The sequence below is a fragment of the Glandiceps talaboti genome, chromosome 12 (assembly GCF_964340395.1).
Source record: "Glandiceps talaboti chromosome 12, keGlaTala1.1, whole genome shotgun sequence".
NCBI lineage: Eukaryota > Metazoa > Hemichordata > Enteropneusta > Spengelidae > Glandiceps > Glandiceps talaboti.
Genome location: NC_135560.1, coordinates 7,791,203 through 7,805,488, shown reverse-complemented (window position 1 = coordinate 7,805,488; position 14,286 = coordinate 7,791,203). Strand labels below are relative to the sequence as shown.

The following is a 14,286-nucleotide window of genomic DNA, read 5'->3' as shown; positions in this document are numbered from 1 at the left end:
CTTAAATTTGTTTTTACTATTCATAGATCTTAATGGATATGGTAACTTATTCCAAATCTTATCTCCATGATAGAAAGAGAACTTATAGTCTGTGAAACTATGAGGTAAATTTCCTAAAAAGAAATCATTATAAATAATGCAACTTGGTGTTGAAATTGTTCATATATATTCAAAATATTTAGGAGCCTAAACAGAGGTTCACTTGGTGTCTGAAACGGACTAAAAGTTATAAGACTTAGTCTAACTATTTTAATTTCTTCAAAAGTTTGTGAACAGGCAGGAAAGATGTCGGGTAGTTGCTGCCCCATACCTCTAGACAGTATGAGATTTGGGGAAGAATAAGTGAATTGTACAGTAAAACCAAGATATGTTTTGAAACAAAGTGGCTAAGTTTGGCGATGAGACCAATTTTTCGACTGGTCTTAACACAGATGTTTCTAATATGGTACTTCCAAGTTAGATCTCAATTCCTAAATGTGTAACATGATCTACCTCATTTTATAATTTTAGTGTTGATTTGAATTTTCCCCAACCTTTGAAAAGACTTTTGATGGGAAGAAATAAAAAGATAATTTGTTTTTTCTTGACTAATGGTAAGCCTATTAGCAGAAGACCAAATCACTATATCACTTAATTAAGTATTTGTTTCTTTGATGTTCACATTGTCCGTAAAAGCGTGGAAAAAGTTAGAATCATCAGCAAAAAGCTTCGATTTAAAATATGAAGAACAATGAATCAGGAAGGTCGCTTTAAAGTAAAAATAAAATAGGTCCAAGAATGGAACCCTGTGGGACTCCATGGCTAATAACATTAAGAGTAGAAGTGTAAATTACATACTGTTTCCTAAATTGTTAAATAACTTTTTAAACCCCTAAATCCATAGTGACTTAGCTTTTCTAAAAGGTTGGTGTGATCGATGGTATCAAAAGCCTTAGATAAGTCAAGATAAATGCCTAGCACCACACCAACTTCATCAACTCTTTGTAGAGCTTCTTCAAGTAATTTTTCCTGAAACCATATTGATGTGAATAAATCAGTGAATATTTGTCTAAAAAAGAAATAAGCTGTCTATAAGCCATAGAGAACACTGCACTGGGAGGGGGGGGGGGGTCGGCGTACCAGTGGCCAGCTCTGGTAGGGTTGTGTGGCCAGTGCTGGAAACCCCAGGACCCAGTTTAGACCCACTTCGACCAGAAATCACTACCCCATTGTAGACCTTTTCAGGTTTTTTAAAAGATTAAATTTAGACCTAAAAATATTTGTCTTACGAGCAACATTTTGGGGCGATAAATGGCAGTTATGATTTGGTAGAGGACAATGGACCACATTTTAGACCAAGTAAAATTGAAACTAATGCAAAGTGGACCCCGTTTTAGATTCTTCAACTCGAAAAAAACTAGACCCTGTTTTAGACCAAAGGGCTAGAAAACGCACCCCAAGGGCGGCACATATACGTATACTCAAATGAGGTTAGTAGCCCCCGGGCATGCATTACGTATACCTTGAACAAATTAAGATCTACAACACGGAAACAAGGTTGGTATAATATGCACACCTTACTAAATGCACGTAAACTTTCTATTTCGCAAGACCCGCATATTTTGTGCGAGTATTTAAAGAAAAGCAGAACTTATTTGTTAGTTAACGTGGGATGCAGTGGAATGGTGGTAGCGTGATACAGTCTTCTTGGCATATGTGTAGTTGAAAGTAGCAGAAATGTTACTTTTTAGAAGAGTTTTATGTTAAAATGAAAATAATTACTAAGTAATATAAAATGTCAATTAAGCTGTTATCTCATATACAGTTTATGCAAGCCTCTCTAACCTTACAATTTGTGTTCTGGTATCGTTACAACAGTTGACTGTATAGTAGGGATTTCCGCCACATTTGTACATGGCCAATGAATTACATCATCAGATATAGATCATTTATAAGTTATATCTTAATTCAAGGTGTACATTACGATTTGTGTTCAATCATATTTTCAAGTGATGGTCAAGTGTGCCTCTGAATACTGCGAATACCTTTTAAATATGGCAATATCTGTGATAAATTGATAAAGGCCAGGGTTTCAATCCCAGGTTCACTCATTAGTGTTATCTTATTAGTGGAGCCATTAGGATAACTTTTTTTTTGTTCAAGACCAACTTTTTTTCTATAGCTTTGAAAAACTGCTTTACAGCTAAATATTGATCCAAATTCAAACTGGACCTTGAATAGATATGCCTTTTCATATATTTTTAGGAAAAAGCAAAAAGCAAAATGATTGCAAACTCCAGTAAACCATGGTTCAGTGTGAATCAGCTGAGTAGTGTTCGTGAAGTACAATAGATTGTAATTCAATCAAAGATTGTTTAGTTTGGCCACTAGAGGCGCTATTCAGAAGCAGCTTTCAGAAGTGAGGACCATATATATAACTATCTAGAAGTTCTACTGCTGTTGCCTGTCTGTTAACCATATTTTATGGCTCTATCAAATTTTAATTCAAATATGTGTAATATAGTAAAATAAATAGTAGATATTGAAACGAAGTGTCTGGTTTACAGGAGAACTTCTTGATCAAAAAATGACAAGAAAAAAAAATAACCCGAGAATATACTTAAAACAATCTTAAAAAGTAAATGATATCATTTGATTGAATCACAGTATGGGGAGTTTGAGATTGATCAAATTGTGTTGTAGTAGATTATGGCAGTCAAGATTTGGTGAAGTGTTTGAGTGAGAAACTCAACAAGTCTAACTTGTCCCAGATGTAGTGTTTTCTGTAAGGACAGGAAAGCAAGCCTTTTGATTTCTGTTCTAACGAGCATTATCTGTACAGACAAATGTCATGCAGTCAAATGTCATGCAGTATTTTGTTCGATTTCATGTCCACAAACATACACAGACAACATAGTCTTCACTTAAGGAAAGTAAAAATTACGTGGCATAAAGGAAAGCCCTTCTGTTGACATGCAATGCATTGATTTCCTATGCTCCTCTTTACAAACAGAGTTTTATAGAGCCGACATCAGCCGCAATCAATTCACACAATGTCACTCAAACAAGAAAACACAACTCGCCTGCTCATGTGAAAGAAAGTTTGATTTATTTATTTATTCATTACGTAAGTTACCATGGATATCAAAACAATGAGATGAAAATACATGCACCAGAAATTGTTAAAAGTGAGAGTAGGACTCAATTTATAAGACCATGCCCCTTGTTATAGCAACCCAAAAATGCTTTTATGCAAAAAACACCATCGATATCCAATTCGACATTTGGCGATTGTTGTTTAGTCTTTCTTGACATTTGAATAAAACACCTGTACGAATTCTGTGAAAAGAAGGTAAAGAAAAATTGTTGTTATGAATGATACAATATTACAATTGACTTATGACTTTAAATTAGATACGTAGCATACATACATCCAGACAAAAGGGCAGAAAAAATGAACATAGACAGACCAAACAATTCTTGTGTATACTCCTTTTCTTCAATACTACTTGTAAACACGATTTAAAAGAAATTGGCAATATGTAAACACTAGAATATGTCTGTGATAGGCAGGAATTGGCTTGATTTTGATAATTGATCCTGAAGGTCAAGGTCTCAAAAGATAGTTTCCCTCTGATAACATTGGGCTAGAAACGTGAATGGCGTCTCTATGTATTAGTTTTTGAGTTATGCAGTAAATAATGATTTTTAACTACAAATATGGCTGCCATTCTGTAATAAAATAAAAGTGACATTAGCACCAAACATAATGCTTGTGTATAATTCTTTTCAGTACCTGTAAATATGGTTTAAAAGAAATTGGCAATATGTAAATAGTACAGTATTGTTTGTGAAAGGCAGGAATTGGCTTGATTTTGAAAATTGACCCTGAAGGAAAAAATCAGAGTCCCCAAAGATAGCTTGCATCTGATAATATGAGGGTAGACACTTGAATGGAGTGTCTGTGTATTACAGTTTTTGGGTTATGCAACAAATATTGATTTTTAACTACAAATATGGCTGCCATTCGGTCAAATTTGCCTATATCAAAACAACAAATTAACGTGCATATGCACAGGATATTATTTGATGTTTACTGAAAGTTTGATTGAAATGGGCCCATGCATATTTGAGATAGAGGTGGACACATACGGGTGGACACATACGGATGGACGGTCATACGGACCGACCGACACATTGGACCCAACATAGTAACCCCCTCGGCTTCGCTGTTGAAGCTAATAAGAAAGTTAACATGAAGTTACTTATGCCTTCCAATCATTTTCGAGAGCTTTACACAAACCTGTTACTGCAGCGAGGATTCTAGCAACAAGGCAGAACCAGAACACAAAGATGCTCTATTGGTGAATGAAAAGTGAGAAAATAATGAAAGCTATGGCATGTATCACCAAATCAGATCAAGCAGCCAAAACTTTCAAGAGTAAGTATGTGATCTGGGCATTACGTACCTTCGTATTGAATTTTCCCATCGCCATCTTTGTCCGTCATTGTCATCCTCTTCTCAAGTCTTTCGTCTGACAATGGTCTACCAAGAAGAGTGTACATGACATGACGAAACTCGTTAGCTGTGATATAGCCACTACCATCAACATCAAAGACTTTGAATGCTTCACGAACATCTTCTTTGCACTGTGGAACTTTCACAATTGGTGTTAAAACTGTTATGAATTCTTCAAATTCCACTGTCCCACTTCCTGTTAAAGTTGAGAAATAAACGTTTTTGTAAACGTAGTCGCATACAGAAAATGACCTACAATTTTGCACACTATTTATACTCAGTGTAATGTGTTTATGATTTCAGTGCAGTTTATAAAACTTGCCATGAAAACAATGTAAAAGAAACATTTTACATGAAATTCCACACATATTGATCAGTTTATTAACATATTGTTGATTTGTGAAACCTAGCAACAACCATATTAGATGGGTGAATGGTTAGAGTGACCGGCTTGGTTCGAGCCCTGACGCTGCCTGTTTCTGAGTGGCTAAAGTCCTTGGGCAAGATTTGAACCACGACTGTGCTTCAGTCAACCCAGCTGTACCACCTGGTCGGATGTAGGTTGCAATTTGAAGGCTTTAATCCTATGCGCTGAAATGGCTGCAATGGATTGTATGCTCCCTGGGATATGCTATAAGAACCCAACATTATTACTGGTATTAAAGAAAGACATTTTGTGCATACACACTGCATTCATGCATTGCACATAAATACTGTGATACATACGGTACACATATACATACACATATACTCACAGGCAGACACAAACAGTTGAGACGGATCAAAGGAAATAAGGAACAATATATAATAGATTTTTTGAGTTCTCACCATCAGTATCAAGCTTCTTTATTAATTCTTCCACATCAGCTTCGCTCGGATTCTGACCAAGTGACCTCAAAACATTTCCCAATTCTTTTGAGTCAATCTTTCCATTTCCATCTACGTCGAACTTGTCAAATGATGCTTTCAATCCTGTTAATACAATTCAGACATTAACAATCATTTAACCTCACTGTGACCATAATGACACAATGTTTAACCGATCAATGCACAATTTGTGAGTACAGTGTCACATACACAATCATATCCTAAATCCTAATCATATTTCCCTATTATTCAGGTTACACTTTATTTTGTTGTAGTTGTATTTTTTTTATTTGTCATAGATTATGTTTATCTCATACATTGTTTTATAAAATAAAATATACTGTACTGTACTGTTCTGTACTGTACTGTTCTGTACTGTACTTCACTGAACTGTATACTATACTGTACTGTACTACACTACACTACACTACACTACACATGATTAAGTATGTTTACATTTTATTGGTAATTAAACATATAAATGCAAATAAATAAATAAACAAACAAACAAACAAACAAAACCCAACTACCATGATTTTGAAGATGTTCCATAAACGAGACAGTTTTACAAAAAGCTTCTAGTGTCGTACGTGAATCATCCGTGACTCTGATACCCTTGTGGATGGTAAACGAGTGTAGCAGAGTCACAGATACAGTGAGTAGCTAGGTTACGTAAGTTTTTGTACACTGATCATAATAGTTTAATACCGTTCCCATCAAAAAAGTAACTTTCATTTCGTTTCATTAGCATAAATTTGCATAACAATACAATTAATATGTGTGAACATAGGTTGGATCTATTTTAAAACGACATTTTTTCTCTGTACAAAAGGGGATGAGGTGTTATAATATCCCTTGAACCCCAACACCAAAACTCATCTAGGAATTCACGCATGCGCATTAAACTTGTATTTATTTAAATGATCACAGACAGTGTTAGCACAGTTTTGGATCGATTTTGGAATGACATAAATATTAAAAAGAAAGAACTGTACTGTACTACACTACACTACACTACACTACACTACACTACACATGGTTAAGTATGTTTACATTTTATTGGTAATTAAACATATAAATGCAAATAAATAAATAAATAAACAAACAAACAATCAAACAAAACCCAACTACCATGATTTTGAAGATGTTCCATAAACGAGACAGTTTTACAAAAAGCTTCTAGTGTCGTACGTGAATCATCCGTGACTCTGATACCCTTGTGGATGGTAAACGAGTGTAGCAGAGTCACAGATACAGTGAGTAGCTAGGTTACGTAAGTTTTTGTACACTGATCATAATAGTTTAATACCGTTCCCATCAAAAAAGTAACTTTCATTTCGTTTCATTAGCATAAATTTGCATAACAATAAAATTAATATGTGTGAACATAGGTTGGATCGATTTTAAAACGACATTTTTTCTCTGTACAAAAGGGGATGAGGTGTTATAATATCCCTTGAACCCCAACACCAAAACTCATCTAGGAATTCACGCATGCGCATTAAACTTGTATTTATTTAAATGATCACAGACAGTGTTAGCACAGTTTTGGATCGATTTTGGAATGACATAAATATTAAAAAGAATGTTATCAAAAAACCATGATACAATATGTAATAGTAAACAGATGCAATTAGGAGTATGAACCATTAGTTAGGCAGTTATGAAAATTAACAAAATGTCATTGAGTTGTTTTGATGATAAAAGACATTTACTGGATGATGGCATAACGTCAGTGGCATATTGTCATTATAAAAAATTGATTGAAACATGTTGTTCTTGTACACGAAACGTAGGGAGTTAGAAGAAGGAAATGGTATTGTAAAAAAATATTGTGAGAAAAGATTTTGCCTAGCAGATGGTTATTGCGAATAAACTTTCCTATGTATTAAAAATATATAAGAAAAAATTATGTATTTGGGATTCTAGCCACCTCATCACGTTTCGTATACTTTAATATGTCGTTCCACAATCGATCCGAACTGTGCTAACACAGTCCATAATTGTAATCACTTAAAAAAGTAAAAGTTTAATGCGCATGCGTGAATTCCTAGATGAGTTTTAGTAATGTTTTAGTATTAGCACAGACCACTAAAAGAGGTATTAGCCAACTTATCACCTTGTGCACAGGAAAAAAAGTGTCACTTTAAAATCGACCCAAACTGTACTCACACCCTCAAGTCACATACTACTAATATCAAGTCAAATCGATCCAAACTGTGCTCACACCCTCGACTCCAAGTCCAATATTAATACTATTACGTTGTAAAAGCAACGAATACAACTAATGCAAGCTAGATCAAATCATTTAAAGTACATCATGATGTGATGAGAGGGGTATATTATACTTACTATTGACCTTTCCCTGGGATAGTTGATCTGCCTATTTGTAGAAGAAAGGAAAGAGAGAAAATGAAAACGAGAGATTTGTTTATATTTTCCGAGAATTGACAGCTTTATATCGATCTTAGGTCCTTCTCAATTTCTCCTGCCTTGGGGTTCGGTGTTTTTTCCATCGGGCCAAAGAAAAGGCGCTGACACCCCCTCTGTAAAACCGAAAACAGGCGGACCCCCTCCCCTTATTACTTAATTCTAAAACATGATGACACCCCCTCCCCAAATATGTTATTTACATTACAGGTATTTGATCGTGACCCAGAGTGCACGAGTGGACTGCTTTTCGAATGACTAAATACTTTATAAGACGGCATCGTACTAGTCACCGACTGCACAGGGTAAATATATCCGGTCCTAGAAGCTCTGGTTTTTTTTGACACTTATAAGACAATATTAAGGTTATTCAGACCAGATTGGACAATAATTTCCAAGCTTTACATGACAGCACCAACACGAATGCAAAAAGTGACTACACGGCTGAAATATTGAGAGAGAGAAAATGTTTAATAGTATCATGACAGTAAGAGGTTGTTGCTGCCATAATTGTAGCGTTTGATGTGATTTTGAGGGCTTTTTCGTCTGTTTTCGTGCTTTTTTTTCGTTCCGACGTTTAACCAAGGGCATGAGGCAACAATTCTGGTGTCTATCAACAATTGAATAACATGAATAAAGACAATATCAAAAAGTTCCGTCAAGTTTATAATTACTTCATTATCTTGAATCAATAATTAATATCTAATTAAAATACACAGAAAAATACATACAGTAACTTGAAACGCGCTGAAATATAAATAGAATACGGCGGACTGGGGACGTAACATGCGTAATGCATGTCTCGTCTAACGTGTGTGGAGTGTACCGATTGTGTAGCGCCCCCAACGGTCATATAAATTATCTGTCTTGTCGCGAGCTCGCGATCGCGAGCTCGAATGATTCGAATCTTTGCAACCGTCCATAAAAGTACTGGATGTTGAAAATTCCATATGCACGAGCTCGACATTTGCTCAATTTGCTCAATTTGCTCAATTGCTAAAAAAGGAAGGGTAGGACACTCCGGTGTTCTTTTTCGTCGTAAGATTGAAACCACATCGCCCTCGTTCACGGACGCTTTCTGTTTCGGGCAAACTTACGAGTATTTGTTTACGCAGTCAAATGATCTTGTCACGTTTTCTCTTTCATTCAAAGGTATATTTTGAAGAGACACAGATATGACGACTAATGTTTAATGATTATTTTTACGTAATTTTATGAAAATAATATAGACCGGAATCGACTGTGTGTTCGAGCCTACCGTAACTCTACGGCATCAAATATTGATTAAACCAAGATATTATCAATTGTGTTTTTGTTTATATCCCTCGCAAAAGACGCACCGTTTCGGAGCTTCAGTTCATATAATATGCTGTTTCGGCAATCTGTTTTACTGTCCCGCAAACGCCACAATGTACTGAAACATGCGAAATATATACCTCACCACAAGAGGGCAGCAGGTGGTATCGAGCTTCGAGCGAAAATTCATGGGTCACATGTTCGAATTGAAGCGTCCTGATTGGTTTATTCGATGTCGTGTCCTACCCCTCTGTATTACAAGTTTAAGCAAGGAATGCGTCGAGCTCGAGCACGGCAAGCAGCGCGTCACGCATCGAAGCGTCAGCTGTTGCGAGCGAACTAAGCGTCGATTTTGCATGCACCATGATCATGTTCCATTAAATCATTACAGACAAAATCTATCCATATAGTTTCTTTTCCTTTATTCTTTTTTGGAGTCTTCCATATTTATATAAACTTTTTCTGCGATTGTTAAAAATGTTTCATTTTTTAAAAGACCGGAAAGTGTACAAGTACATGTATACCCAAAATAACAAATATGTGTAGACGTGTATAATGAGTTTATTAAAATAAACTACAAATAAAGAAGTAAGTATGTAAATGTGACTCATAGCTAACTTGGGCCTTTATTATCTGGATATCATTATCATTTTTGGGTTTCACCAGAATTGTTGCCTCATGCCCCTGGTTTAACCCGAATCAAATGCTAAAATTCCTCTAACGCAGAATTTTGATACTGGCAGTACGCTGACACCTCGCCCATAAACTCACAGAAGAGGTAAACATGAATATACAGAACACCTTTATTTTCAGTCTCTTTGTGAATTCTACACTCCGGGTTAGGGAGCCTTCAGTATTTACAGAGAGTGTGCATTAGGGGGTCCCTTTTTACAAATGAGCTATCGGGGAGTATTTTAGAAGTGGGATTAAGGGGCGGGACATATTTTACTTTGACCATTGCATTGCCTAACATTGCATTTTCTTGTTTTTTTTGTCATCCCATCGCTGCCACCACTTCCAAATCCCATTGCTGCTACGGTTAGGGTTAGGGTTAGGTACTCATGATATCAGCCTATATCAAATAAATTGCTGCCGACAATCAATGTAATGAATAAATTGCCAGCCGTGGCGTGTATATGAGAAGGAGAGTGGGTCTCACAGGTGTAAAGCGGAACATTTTGTAAGATACTATGGACAATGTTATGGAGAACATGACCTCAGTCCCGACAAAGCCGGGAGTGTGCCAATCTACTAATAATCATTAGTTATGGTCTTCAGCTCAGCCAATGAGATCCAAACACAAGTATTTATTAATGTAGTGCCTTAAATTCACACACATCCACATGACGGTAGAAATGGGAAATAACCCAATGCCTTTAAAAACTTTAAAATTGGTGGCAGCCGTGGGATCAAATTCTTACCAATAACGCTACAACTTAAGTCCTTTTACATTTCTGACAGTATTTTAACCCACATTTTGAACTACTTTAACACAGGGAGAGCGAGGGTCATGTTTTTAGAGAAAGAAATTTGAAGGCGGGCCACTTTTTCGCATGATGGAGTCGGAAGAGAGTCACTTTTTACGCAACAATCCAACCCTGGTTGCCCCCGGCCTTCCCCCTTGTAATTACTGTAATTTACAGTTTATTATGTTAGTATCCACTATAATGTATTCTAGATAAATTAGGTATTAGTGAAGATGATCTAGAGTGGGGACGCGAAATAATCAGATTCAGTTAGGAAAAAAGTTACTCACCATACTGTATACTTATAGAACTGTAGCGAGAAATGCCGAGTTATGAATTTGCAGGGGTGACTGTTAGACGTCGCCAAAGAGTTGCTCGAACGTTGTTCTGAGCTCGAGATGTGTGAGGTGTGGCTTTTTAAGTCAACGTGGCCGCACTAATTAATTATGCTTACCAGCCTTTTGTGTTCATAACCTTGAGTTATGCTCGTCGTGTGGTAACATGTATAATGATAGTGTGGTAACGTGTATATGGAAATGAGTGGACCCTTATTAAAGGGAACGTCTAGTCTCTAGGAAAGAAAGGACATTTTCATTTTTTGTGGACAGTAATTTCATAATTTCAAATCACACAATTATCGCCCAGTTGCAAAGAAACACCAAATTGAAACTCTGTTGCACCGCTAATTGTTCTTTCCGTGATACACCGTTGCATTATGGGTCTTAGCATACATAAATATTCATTTGATGCACACTGAATATTTACGATTCTTAAGCGCTTATTTCCTTCAGATAAATAGCCAGTCAATTATGCTCTTGGGAATCATGAATATTGATTTCAATTTGATTTATTCACAAGAATAAAGTGTATATATATATTTCTACTTTTGTTAATATAATTTCTTTACATTCTTCTCTTTCTATTTATTGTGCAGTGACACACTTGTGTTTTTTCCTTTAATATTTTACTTTACCAGGGCCACAGACTCGACTAGTTCAGATCGAACTCATTCTGTGGTCCTCACCAGGTGCATTACCGTGATAATTTCCTTTAAATGCACCTGGTGAGGACCACAGAATGAGTTCGATCTGAACTAGTCGAGTCTGTGGCCCTGGTAAAGTAAAATATTAAAGAAAAAACACAAGTGTGTCACTGCACAATAAATAGAAAGAGAAGAATGTAAAGAAATTATGTTAACAAAAGTAGAAATAAATAAACTAATTAATATTATATAATAATGAATGTATAGTATTTACAGAATGCACAGTATTTACACGTATTTACATTTTACAAAAACATTTAAAATCGATACCAGGTTGAAGATCATACGAGTTATTGAGGTGAACGTTTAAAGTTGCTTTGAAACTGTCTCTACGATACGAATTATGTATTTGATGCATTTCGGTAGTGAGTTCCATTGTATTTGCTTTGTGTCAGGTTAACTTTAGGCACTGTGTAAAAATTGTCATATGTAGCAAAACGGTTAGGATAGGAATGGTGAACTGTATCTAGATTACCGCCTATATCATGAGTAGTAACACGGTTAGGATAGGAATGGGGAACTGCATCTAGATTATGGTCTATATCGTGCGCAAATTGATTATTTAGTAAGTAAAAAGTAAAAAGGTAGGCGTGAAATCTACAAATTAAAGTTTGTGAATGGGTAAAATACCTAGCTGCTCAAATAAAGGATAGGTATGGGCACGAAAGTGTGAGAACGTATTTAGAAGGGTAATTTTCTTTTGTAATAAATATAACGTACGGCTCCAGGAAAGAAGTGAACGTATTTCACCATATTTCAATACAGTAGCTTATGTGTGGAAGGATTAATGAGTTGTATAGTAACAGAAGAATAGATTTCGGAAAAAATTACTCAAATTGTGAGATAAGTCCGACCCGTTTGGTTTGTACCACTAAATGTAAATATTCCTTTAAAAATGTGAGCCAAGATTTCTATCTCTTTCTCTCGATTGGTCACTTGCTGTGTTCGACAGGTGTAAGCACAGTTTGGATTGTTTAACATTCAAATGAGCTTTATAAGGCGAGCCACACCCCATTCATGCCACTTCCAGAACGGGCGCCTTGCCGTGGGTAGTGTCACTCAATGTCTCTCTCGGTTCAGCTAACGTACGGAGTAAGAGTTCATGTACTAGTTATGATTCATTATATTTGTGTTACTTTTATTAGTCCTATTTAATGAATTGTTGTTCGTCTTATCACGTACCTGCTCTGAGTTGTGTAAACTTTCGTATTTCGTTTTGTATACTCATTGTAGGTTTTTCTTGTCTTCTATTGTCTACACGTTGAGTGTGAATAAAGTCTTGTTATAGAGTGAAACACGTCTCTTCGCCGCAGTTATTCAGTGACCCTCCGGTCACATAAAAAATGTCAAATTGAGAAATAGAAGATTTTTCAATATAGTACATTTATAAATGCATGGCAAGTAAAGTGTCAACACGCGAAAGATTTGTAATCGGCTTTGTATTCATAACAATACTTACTGATTTGAAATTACTTTTCAATTTTGGCAATTTTTTTTTTTTTTTTTTTTTTTTTTGGGGGGGGGGGCGGCTACTTCTGAGGTCTGAGGCGTAACTAATTATATAAAAAAATAGTTTCTTACTCTTAGGCCTAATAGAAAAAATTGTGTGGTTCTGAATGTACTCAAATAGGTGGGGTAGGTAGATGTTTTATTTTATTATATTTTTTTCTGTGTGAGTGTTTAGTTCATGTTTTTCCATTATTTTCCTAATGGTCTCTCTGTTTATTTATTCCTACCAGATATAGATCCATTACAGTTTTATTTTGTCTTTTTAAGTTGATGACAGTTTCCGCATCCACTATATTTCTTGTGAGATTTCATAAATTTTGAAAGGCTAAGTGGAGTCGGGTAACCGCAAACAAACAATTATTTGTTATGCCTTATCCGACATTCAACTATTGATCTCGCCCCTTAAGTACTTATATCGATCAACTTTTCTATGAAAATATATATTAAGAAGCATGTAATTTATTAGCACACAATATTAATCAATAACAAAAAGTAGTTTGAAGCAACCTACCTAATACAACCTGTAATGTTTATACTACACCTAACTACCTACCAAAAATGTTGATGTCTGACTCATCACTGAAAGCTTTAAGCAGTTTTGAAAATGAAACATTTGGTCTTTATTTCAAATAAATGTATCTCTTCTAAAGCTTGTTCACAGGTACAAAATTAATCATATTAGCATTTTCTAGTTTGATGTAGTTGTTAAACGTGGGTGGAGTCGGGGTTATGTAAATAGCTTCACTGAAGAGAATTGTAGAACAATTTAACATTCACACCAGTATGATTACAATGTAATCCCATTTCAGTGTGCAAAATAATGTTCAATGGTAGAATTTTAAGTATGTGCAACTTGTAGTGTCATGGACATTTACCCATTTATTTAGGGCATTTGCATAAGATAGACTGAGTTAGTAACATACCTTCTGAGAGCATTCTTAAATTTGTTTTTACTATTCATAGATCTTAATGGATATGGTAACTTATTCCAAATCTTATCTCCATGATAGAAAGAGAACTTATAGTCTGTGAAACTATGAGGTAAATTTCCTAAAAAGAAATCATTATAAATAATGCAACTTGGTGTTGAAATTGTTCATATATATTCAAAATATTTAGGAGCCTAAACAGAGGTTCACTTGGTGTCTGAAACGGACTAAAAGTTATAAGACTTAGTC

General features: G+C 35.5%; 1 protein-coding gene across 1 annotated transcript in view; it reads right to left on the bottom strand.

The window, feature by feature from the left end:
* The window catches only part of LOC144443678 (uncharacterized), a 35,966-nt gene extending 21,922 nt beyond the window's left edge, over positions 1-14,044 (bottom strand). Inside the window, exons 1-5 of the mRNA XM_078133219.1 lie at positions 14,032-14,044; positions 12,782-12,853; positions 11,582-11,668; positions 5,327-5,470; positions 4,449-4,694 (exon numbers count right to left, since the gene is read on the bottom strand). Coding sequence (XP_077989345.1) covers positions 4,449-4,694; positions 5,327-5,470; positions 11,582-11,668; positions 12,782-12,853; positions 14,032-14,044 — 562 coding nt within the window. The remainder of the gene's footprint in view (positions 1-4,448; positions 4,695-5,326; positions 5,471-11,581; positions 11,669-12,781; positions 12,854-14,031) is intronic.
* Positions 14,045-14,286: the final 242 nt, after the last annotated feature.